The sequence below is a fragment of the Hypomesus nipponensis genome, chromosome 6 (assembly GCF_054491055.1).
Source record: "Hypomesus nipponensis isolate SF chromosome 6, ASM5449105v1, whole genome shotgun sequence".
Classification (NCBI taxonomy): domain Eukaryota; kingdom Metazoa; phylum Chordata; class Actinopteri; order Osmeriformes; family Osmeridae; genus Hypomesus; species Hypomesus nipponensis.
In genome coordinates, this window is record NC_140366.1 from 12,003,106 (window position 1) to 12,014,279 (window position 11,174).

The 11,174-nt window shown below is 42.3% G+C and overlaps 1 protein-coding gene across 1 annotated transcript; it reads right to left on the bottom strand.

Annotated features, from left to right (window-relative positions):
- Positions 1-5,273: 5,273 nt before the first annotated feature.
- On the bottom strand, positions 5,274-9,102 carry sox7 (SRY-box transcription factor 7). Its single transcript, XM_084700405.1, has 2 exons — positions 8,574-9,102; positions 5,274-7,097 (listed from the first exon to the last, which is right to left on the bottom strand). Exons 1-2 carry the CDS (start codon positions 8,803-8,805, stop codon positions 6,142-6,144), a joined length of 1,188 nt encoding a protein of 395 aa, XP_084556531.1. The 5' UTR covers positions 8,806-9,102; the 3' UTR covers positions 5,274-6,141.
- Positions 9,103-11,174: the final 2,072 nt, after the last annotated feature.

Consider the following 11,174-nt stretch of genomic DNA (forward strand, 5'->3'; position numbering starts at 1 on the left):
CCCGCCCATGTGTGGTTAGCCTGGCGCACGGTAGTGAGTATGGAAATGATGCCACCATCATCTAATTGTCAAGGTCACCATTTCTTCTCTCCCTCAATGCTTCTCCAGTGTAAACACTCGACATCAAAGCAGCGGAAAATCTCTGTATACCGACTGACGTGCCAGAGAGTCCAGATGAGCAGTTATTGCAGGTTTAATTGTTTTCATGCGCAGGACCACACATCATTCATCAGTCATCTTGCTTTTTATATTTCCTTGTGAGCCTTTGGGAGACCCTAAGCAAAACAAAGATGCCACTTTGGTTGAGATCCGTACTACGCCAGAATCAAGGCCTAGAGTGGAGTATGTGTCTTTGTTGTCACCTTGTCTTTGACTTTGTGTTAGAACTCCTTCATCTTTCTGATTCATTTACATGGAAAATCTTTCATCAGCTCACTCTCAGCCATCTTATACACTGCAGTTGGTGCATAAGACTCAAAAATTAACTCACCTCCCAAAAATCCCCCGTTGTTCCGTGTTTGTCCAGTTTGAGTTCCTGTGCCTCTGAAACTTTCAACAGGCTGTGTGGTAGCTTGCTGTGTCTATGTATGTGGAGTGGTTGTTAAAAGGGTCTCTCTAAGACAGCTGACCTTAATATGTCACTCATCGACATCATTACCGTGTCTGCTATTCAGGATGCACACTGAGTATACTCTAAACTCGCAGGATAAAAGGGTAGCTATGTAGTACTAGAGAGAGGCCAGCAGTGTTGAAGTACACAAGTCCACCATAATGCAGGAAAGAATTATTGAGCCATTAACAGCTAGTCCAAATGGCAAGGCCTCCAAAACCACAAGTGTAATGGAATGGGTGTGCTCAGTGGACATTATTAGATTAGACTACTTCTACTTATGTGCATTGTTTTTATATTGTTTTTTTCCCCCCAGTTTTCAGTAGTTACCTGTTTAAATGATTCACCCAGGATAAGTAAAACAGAATAATTATCATGACTTGAAGTTGTGAAATAAAATAAAAATTATAACAACGCAATTACACCATGTTAAGCTTGGCACTATCTGCATATTGCATGAATGAAAGCAGGCAAAGCATGAAAAAAAAAAAAGTTTGGGCACTAATAAAAACAGAGAAGATACAGTATGTGGATGCTACATTCCATTGAAGGAATGATCCACTTTGTAATTAGGAATCACAATAGGAAACATCCTTTTCCACATTGAGGTTAAGAGTTATAACACTCCTGGGAGACTGCACTCTGGTCAAAAACAACTCGGAGAACTCTGCCCCATCTCATTTACAGAGAGGCCGTGCTTTTATAAATAGGGCCCACACAGCCATTACTGTTTGCATTATTCGATTTAAATAGTCGTAAATCACTGGAAACTAAAAGATTACTCTAATAATTGAACAAAGATGTCTTCTTCCAAGAATAACACTTTCTTCAAAGTGCAAAGAGGCCCAGAATATTTGGCCCAATACTGTCTTGTAAACAACACCAACACAGACTGCATTTGGAAAGCTGGTCGGCTTCTTAGCTGTGTCTATTTTCTTGTCTTTTCTGTTACATTTGTTGATGTTGGAATCAGGTTGCTCTTGTGGGTAAATAGGAGATCTCCCCATTCCCAGGTTTGGCAGTTTAGTTCTGGCTTGCCTCCTTGTGTCCACGCTGCCTGTCTGTATCAGCTTAGAACAGGTGCTGGACCCTGCTCGGCTGCTGCATTCAGCCGCAGGTACAGGTGGGTGGCCGCTGGCTGTGCCCACCGTCCCCCAAGTTTTCCAGGGGTCCCCATCTGCGTCCCTGCGCATCCTCTGCCACATGGCACCCGTCCCTTGCTGAGTCTGGTCCATTCTTCAGCCGGCGACGCACCCCCGCCTGCTTGCCACCGCACACTGCGCCTGTTGTTCGACCACAATGAGACGGAGAATAGCTGCACCCATAATCCCTTGCTGTGAGGTGGGGGGGGGGATTGGTTCTCCCTCCTTTGGCCACCGTTGAAGCCAAATACAAATTGTAAACAGGTTATTATGCACACAACACACTCCAAATGTAAAATTACTCCTGCAATGTTTGTGGCTGGATCTCATGTGTTTATCTTAAATCTTGACTTCATCTTTTTGTTTTTTATTTTTAGAAAGTTTTGCTAAATCGTTCTGTTTTTGCCTTACATGATACAACAACGTACTGTAAACAAATAGCTAAAGGAATTTTATTTCAGAATCATTATCAAGTAATCAGCACACACGTGTTATGTTATTTGGCGTCTAGAATGGGTCCTAGATTTAGCAGCCCGGCATCATTATTAAACTATCAACTATCAACATGCACAGTACAACATGTGAGTCACGTACTGCAAATCATCTACTTCCCCTTGACCTAGGGCCCCGTCAGCAACATGTGTCATCATGGCCACGTATAGACCAACTTGGTGACGATGCTCTTGGCCGGGCAGTCATTGTCCACACGCCTCCGTCGCCCCTCTGAGCAGAGAGCAGACAGTCAGCCTCCTGAGAGTCTCCGGTGGACATGATGTTTCAGGTGATCATCACGCACCTCAGTCCCAGCGGATGGCTAATACTTTACACAGCTGCGCCACTGGCCCTCCAACAGCAGCCTCTCATCCCAGCACTCACACAGCACCGCAGCAATCAGCTACCTTAGCAATTTTGGAGTTCAGTTGGAAGGCTGAGTTGTTTGTTTGCCCAGGGATGTGACGTGATGGTGTAGGGGGAAACAGGAAACATAACAGACTACCTGTCAGGCTCATTCCACAGACTTGACCTGAAGCTGGGCCAGGGCCAGGGAGCAATCAGAGAGAAATAACAGGAGTGGACACAGATTTGTTTGTTCAGACTATATCCTAATAAGGCTAGTTCTATAAATCCCATAGTATATCATACATATAATCCGTTGATTATATGACATGAGATTAGTTTGTGCACCTGGCTGAAACTCCTAACTTCAACAAGTCACAAGTGCCAGTTATCATTTAAAACATCTTACAGTTGTCCTGCAATTATTAAGGTAGTTGTTTAGTACTTTTTAAACTTAAATTTAATGTTACAATGAACAGATTACGATGATGGACTGTGGTATTCTGAAATAGGCCTACTGTAGTGCTGAGCAGAAGTGTCTGAACAAAGGTTATGTTGAGGACCACAGCTTTCAGAAAGGAAGGGATTGAGTTAGACAAGTTTAGTGTTTTGCCCCTGCTTCCTGTGAACTCATAACTTCACAGTCAACACATAGCAATTGTGTAAAACTCCGCTGGTCAGGTCACAGAGAAAAGAGAGGACTTTGTCTTCCATGAACCACATTTTTATTTTATTATCTTTTCATGATAACACAATCAACTCTACAGGGAACATTTTAGTATTCAGATTTACTGGATAGGGAGAAATGATTGAAATAGGGTTAGCAGTTGTCTGGGAAAATGGATATTTCATTTAACTACGTAACTCATTCAATGCATTTCTGGATTATGTACATTGCGTAGAAGTCATTGATGAATCAATGTGAATGACATAATTTCTCTCAAAGTAGAACATTTTTCTTGTCTTTTTGTTAAAGTGGAACACGGCGCATAAATGTAGTCTTGCCAGTGCCCCATGGTGCTGTAAGGTCTTTAGAAGCCCTGCAATTGGGGTGAAAAGGATCAAACCTAAAACAAACGTGATGTGACAACTAATTGGATTAAACCCCAAGTGAGTGATACACAGAGACCACTGAGACTTGCTCCTTTGTTTGGATTGCTGAGTGTCTGTCCTTGTCCACGCTACAATGCCCTACCCCCGGGGTAGTGGAAGTGTTTGTTGAGACACCACAGGGAGTCTTTACCAAGGGAGGCTAGCTGAAGGAACCTGACCTGACCCCAATGGTACCCAGCTGACACCGTACCAAGCTCCCCTCTTCAACCTCTACAGCCCCCAGCCTCAGGCTACTCACTCCACTCAACGGTCCAGTCCAAAGCACCTTCCTTCTACATATCTCCACAGAGGTTTCCCTCAGGCAACAAGGGTAATGATATACCCCTTCAAAAAATGAGCCCCATTTCTTACTGCTGTAACTTCTGGCATATGATGAATGTTGTCATTCTGGTCAATTTAATCAAATTCTCGAGGAGCAGTGCTGTGGAGGTGTATTGAATCAGGAACATACATTGGGTACTAGGGGAAGGAGTGGTGTAACAAGACACATGTGTTGTATACCCTATGGGTGTTGTTGTCTTGGGCTTGGAAATTCTTCACAGAGGTCAAACTGGAGTGAACTGACAAGTTCACGAGTAAGAAATCTGTGTCAGTCCTTTGTTGGTGCGTGTGTGCATGTTAGTGTATGTATGTTTGTGTGCTTTGTGGTTTTGTCTGTGTGCAAGCCTACGTGTGTGTGTGTGTGGTCAAGGCTCGTTGTCGGGGCCAGGTCGACAAGGCCTCCCTGAAAAAATGTGCGGGCGTAAGATGCTAATCAGCGAGGTCTCGTTTCCTCCCACTAGTCCGACAGCGGGTTCCCTTCCCTGGCTGGGGCTCTTTAATGCGACAACCAGCCAGGCCCAAACATCCTGACGGAGAGAGGCTTTTCCCTTATCAGTCAGGAAACACCGCTCCTGCGCCACATCCTCTTTACAAGAAGCCCGACTCAACCGTTCCCAAAAAACGCAGGAAGGCCAGCCAGACTCCAGGATTTGTCAAAAGCCCCAGAATTCCTTTTATCGAAACAGAGAAGAATTTTACGAAAGAAAAAGGAGCGAGAGAAACGAGGAACGTGTAAAACAGTCGTCAGGGGCCCCCGAGATTTATTTATTTATTCCGTGCAGATTATGAAAGGTCTGCATCAGCAAGATAGGACATGGGGTGAGGGGGTGGGGTAGGATAGGGTGGGGGGTAGGTGGGTTCTAGTGAGCCACAGAAGGCACCCAGAATAAGACACTGGAAAAACAAAGAGACGGGTTGAGATGGAGGGGGGGCGGGGTGAAAGGGGGGGGCTGTGGGTGTTTTACACTAATCCTCTGAACCGCGGGTGGAATGAAAGCGAGTGGGGACTGGGGAGGAAGGAGGAGGATAGAAGAAGGGTGGAAGAGAGGAAGCAGAGAGTGGGACAGCAGGCTGTCAGCTAGAACCAGAGCTAGTGTTCTTCTCAACAACAAAAAAGATCATGTTTTGTAAGGAAAAGCATTTGACATTAACTAGTCAAGTCTCACTTTTTGAATGTAACAAATCAAAACTAATTTCAATGAGAATAGTTGAGCCTTCGATGAAGAACTTCATTATTATAAGATTGCAAATTAATTCCAATGCAACCGCTGGTTTAATATGGAAACCCAAAGCCCAACAAACTATATTGTCAATTACATTAAAGACGTGGGGACGTTGTTTCACAGCATGCAAATTGCAGAGGATATCACACAATCCATGTCTATGTAAGCATATTTATATGGCAATTAAACAGATTTAAAGAAATCAATATAAAAGAGGAACTTTAATTTAAATAAATTTTCACAAACCTAAATCAGCATACAGTAATAGTTATCCTTATTATTTCCATTGTAAAGATTATGATTATATATTAAGTACTTGAAAGAATGATAAGTATATAAATTTATTTTATTTTTGATATACTACTTTGTCTGGAAGAATTGCATAAGAAATGTCAATGTAATCTAATCCTCATTTAAATACAAACTACTGAGGTAAAACTCCCAACTAATGTAGAGAGAACAAATTTTATAAACATTCACAAGAAAAGAGTTGATAATAGCATTACAATTAGCATTAATGCGAAACATCAAATTACTTAAATTAGCTTAAGAGCATTTGTACACACCTGCATGGCAACAAGACATTTACAACTGGACTGCAAGTCCGATTAAAATTCTGGGATCAGATATGAATCCGACGGACCAGAGGTTAGGGTTAGTTTTGTTATGTACGTCCCTGAGGTTTCCATTAAAGTTCTTTCTCACTCTGCGTAGATTTATCTTTTTTGCCTTCTACAAACCTCTTTGTTCTTCTGTCGGCCCCAGACAATCATATTGCTCTGTGATTGGTCCTGCCTCCTGCCCAGCATCCCCTCCCCCCGTGCCCCCCCATCTCTCCAAACCTATTGTCTCAACTTAGTTACAGGTGGGATGGGCGCAGTTGCCAGGCAACAGCTTAAGAAATGCCATAGTTGTTGTAATAGGCCGCTGTGGCATCCGCCAGCACGGAGATGAGGCTGGTTTCCGTTGGATTGCTGGGGCATGCAGATGCTGGCGCCACCTGGATGTGTCCCGTGACGGTCATTCCTACTTGTTCGATGGAGTGGAACCCTGTGGAGTTCAGGTACTGGTCAAACTCATTGCGGTCCACTTCCCCCAGTAGCTCTGCTTGGCTCAGCTGATCCAGGGTCTCCATGTGACCCTGCTCTGGAGGGGGGGACAGCTGGCCTAGGTGGCCCTGGAGCCCAGGGTGGACCTGGGAAAAGGACGGGCTGTAGTAAGACAGTGGAGGCCCATGAATCAGAGCCCCACTCCCAGCCTGGGACATGGACATGTGGCCCAGGTGCGTGGGCCCACAGTGGAGCTGGGTTTGAGCATATTCGGTGTGATAGGGTGGGGGGCTGCCCATGTGAGCCGACGCCTGGCGTCTCTCTTCAGGACAGGAGGAGCCGGAGGAGGGTGAGCAGGAGGAGATGCCACCACTAGTGATGGAGGAGGAGTAATAGGAAGAGTGTTCGTGGTCCATGACATCCAGCGGGGACATCTCCGGTGGGGTGGGCAGGCCGTAGGGGTAAGTGTCGAAGCTGCTGTTGGAGCTGGAGGGCTCCCTGAAGGACCTGACGCTAGGGAGCACGGGGCTGTGAGACGAGAAGCTCCCGCCAACCCCGGGAGACGCGTCGTCGTCTTTGTCAAGAGGGTGGCAAAGCCCTCGTGGGTCATTCTGGTCAGGGCCTGGCAGGCCACCGAGGAGGAAACCTGGGTCTACGCGTTTGCAGATGCGCTTCAGCTGCTTCTTTCTGCGAGGCCGGTACTTGTAGTTGGGGTAGTCCTGCATGTGCTGCACACGCAGCCTCTCTGCTTCCTCCACGTATGGACGTTTCTGTGGGGGTGTCAGGGCCTTCCATGACTTGCCTGCATGAAAAACAGACAACAAAAAAGGCTTAACTTAGTTAATCTTATAGTCCGCTGTGCACTTTTCCATTTCATCATTCTGGAGAACAGAATAATGTATACCCTAGAACATTTAGTAGAGCTATTAGAACATAATCCTTGTACTTTTGAGTCAATACTCTCGTAATAATGTTTCGGTCAACCAAAGAAAACGGTAAATGTTTTCATTTTTATACTGGCCACTGTTATTGGATGTGTTATGGCTAGGGAATACGTTTTGGAAATAATTATTCATTTGATGAAACTGTTAACTAATTACCCAACTGTTGATAAAACTAACTACATAAACGTCATTTTGGAAAACATGACTTCCTGTTAAAAAGACACGGCATTGCTAATAAAAAGCAAACATTTAGTGGGTGTTAAATTAATGCCATGTAATGGAAAATTTATCTTTGTTTTTATGGTTTGATAAAGGTAGAACTAAATGTTCACTTTGATAGAAAATATGGATTCCTTAAAACAGCAGGAATCTTTTATGTAAAGGGGTAAGAATCTAAATATAAAAATAATAAATTGCACAACACATATGTATTACAATGGTTGTTGGTTGCAAGAGATACTGCACAAAGAATAAATCATTTATTATAATAAATAATAGGCTATTGTATTATTCTAACACTTTTTTGATAATTCGAAAGGTTACCACTGGCTTTGGTAATCTTTCATGTTCATTTTAAATACAACTTTAACAAATCTACCAGTGTGACTGTAAAATAACTTTATCTTAACGAAAAATATAATAATTTCATGCATGAAATATGTTATTTTGACAATTGTGTCTGTGCCCAAAATATGTAACCTGTGATAGACTAACCCCAAACATTCTATTTAAAAAATCAAATTGGCACGAGTATCAAGTTGTGTGCATCTTTTCGTAATCCCCATCTTGTATGCCTGCTTTTCTTAAATCTTGGTTTGGCAAAGAGAATGTGATCTGCGTGTTTTTTGAGCGCATGAAACAAACCATCACTATATACGCGCTAGTCTAAAACTGATAAATGTGTGTAAAATTGGGTTAATTTTAATGAAATTGAACCTGTTTCGTTTTGCTGAATGTTATAAGACATAATGTCACTATAAAAATTATTTATCAGTATTATTATTAAATTAAATTAATTTGTCTAAAGGATGCTTGGGCAAACACCGTATATGGGAACCAAACAAAAATGTTTGATTTCGTCTTTCTTGTTAAAATGAGCTTTTCTCACTAAAAGTTTGAAACAACCTTTTTAAAACTTTCAGAACAATTAAAAACAAGTTGATTTTGTATTCTAATTTGTAAAGGGCCTGTTTGCCATAACTTCACAAGATAAACCGGCGACCAACGTTTGGGCCTGTTACTACCACATGAGGGTCACTGTACATCAATTATCACTATAAGAGTTAAACAACTTGTCAATAAATGTTTAGAATTATCATATTTTTTCATCTCACCCAACATTTTGCTGAGCTCCGCATTGTGCAAGTCGGGATTTTGAACGGCTAGACGCTTCCTCTCATCTTTAGCCCAGACCATAAACGCATTCATAGGTCTTCTGATGCGCGGCTCCGACACTTTGTCTGCGGGAGTCCTGTGCGAGCTGTGTCCGTCGGGCACGTCCCCATCTCCCGCAGAACACTCGAAGCTCTCTGGCCACGACGAGTACGCGCTGATCAGGGCAGCCATCTGAGCGCGCTCTCTCAAATTTTTTTACTTATGCTTCTCGCGCTCCTTAAATGAAAAAGTTTTGCTCTACTAACTGATAAGAAAATAACTTGATCTGAGGAACGAGTTCCAGTAAAAACTAATTAAAGAGAGACAGAGAGAAAATTCAACTGCTCTTGATGACTGACTCAAATATTAAGCCATGCGCTGGTTGGTTTGAGATGGGTGGGAAAGCGCGCGACTCCTCCTTATGGGTTCTGATTCAGTGTTTCCTTGAGGATAGGGGAAGCTCTTTATATTTGAGGAGCAGGTTCCAAGAGAAGCCCCAAAGGACTTGCAGCTCCTCCTTGATTGCAACTTGAAACCTGTGAGGAAGGAGAGAGGAAAACATGTCAACAAAGTTTAAATCACGTACCACAGCATAATATGATTATATGATATGTAAATCATAGGAACATTTTTTCTAATTTGACAATGTGGAACTGACGTTAAATGTGGACTTTTGTTTATCTTTTGAGGCAAAAATTAAGTTTACAATTTGATAGTGATTTTCATGTAAATTGATAGCCTATACAGTAGACCCTTTGTGTTACATTCTGGTCTTAAATTCACCGTAGCATCTTGGACCCACGGCACTGAATAGTGAAAGGAATTGCCACTTTTGCCTTTAACATAGCCTAATTGACTTTCCGTGTAATTGAATATCTGTAGTCTATTTTTTACCTTCGTGAATCTTGATGACGTGCGATTGGCTTGCGACATTTTGGTATATTGTTTCGAAATCGTTTTTTTTTTCTAACTTTCACCTCAAACAAATCCAACCTGTTTGGGGTGGTATCAGCATCCATTTCATGGTGACGTCACTTCATATTCAAACCTGAGGCTGATTTACGCACAAACTGGCCATTTGTGCCCTTCAATAGATTTTCTGTATAAAATAAAACCCTTAAAATGGTTAATTACACAAACCAATCTAGACAATGTATTTTAACCAATCTGGGTCAACCTATTCAAATTCAAAGTTTATATAACTTTATGTAGACTATAACATTTCAACAATACTCCAATTTTCAACGCAAATCTGGACCAGTCTGTGGTAGAAAGAAATCAGTTTCCGCCACTGGTCACCAGTGGAGTATCCGACAAAGTGTTCATGTTGACAGCATTCACTTGGAATGCTGCCACAAAGTAACTGTGTTCACTCGTCATGGATACTCCACTACTCTCTTACACGCAATGATGCACGTTCACTCACGCACAACCACAAACTAACACGTAGGGCTACAGTTTGCGCTCATGCCTTTTCTGCAACACACGTTCCCTTTAAAACATGCACATATTAAATCGTCTTACTGTATTCAGCTCAAACACGATATCTTTATCAAAGTTAAACAGTTAGAAAAAAGCCCTCATACTACTAATGACTCTTTAAATAGTGAACATAAATAACTACCAACTAGACGATCCAGTTTTCAGTGACACCTCCGAGGAACTTCCTCTACAAGGTTAGGCAATGGCCAGTTATGTCTCAGACTGAACAGAGGGGCCCTGTCTACATCATTCTGTCTGTTCCGTGTGTTTTTTTGGGTGTAGGTAGGTGTGGAGGAGGTCACACAAGTGTGCATGTTGCTGTAAGTTGCCAAAGTGTGAAACTGCACTTTTCATATGCATGGGTTTGTACGCAAGGGTTCTTGACTGAAGTCCCAATTACAGATGTTACTAAAGCTAGCTTGGTGGAGTAGATTCAATTCATCAATACTTTAAGAGCATGAATCCATCAGAACATTTTATTAAATGTTTTAGAATCAAACAGGGATTTATCCATGTGTTGTTCATCAGATGAGTCATGTGAAGTAAGGCAGTGGCTGGAGTGAATTCTGTGCTACCATTTTCTTTTTATCAATCAGACAATCAATAAATCAATGTCAGTCAGTCAGTCACGTTCATTCATACAATACAGTTGTTAGGTTTCAATATAGCTGTGAAGAGCTGATTAAAATAATTTTGTATATTGAAAGTTTGTTTGTAACCCTCTGAAAATATGAGGGTCTCCAGCGTGAACTGTCTCATGTAGTTGCATGTTTATTTGGAAATGATGCCAATAAGCACCAGAGAGACTAGCACCTCCATAGCCGCTGACAGATGGCATACTCTGTATTCTTGTGTGCTTCATGTGGTTTTGTACAAGTTCCTTCAACGTGAACACTGCTGCAAGATGGTCTTGTTAAGCCATGACTGAACGTCATGACAACAGAAGAAACAGGAAACTGTGTAGTGTAATCTATCCAAACAATCAAATCAAAGTCAATATACCTTTTGAGGTGGCATTTACATGAAATTCAGTCAGCTGCTTGTTCACCCCATGCTGTACAAAAATGACATTATAAAAA

Coding starts and splice junctions, on each gene's coding strand:
- sox7 (XM_084700405.1), bottom strand. CDS start 8,805: ATGGCTGCCCTGATCAGCGCGTACTCGTCGTGGCCAGAGAGCTTCGAG. Junction 7,098..8,573: donor GGAGCTCAGCAAAATGTTGG/GTGAGATGAAAA, acceptor TTTTTCATGCAG/GCAAGTCATGGAAGGCCCTG.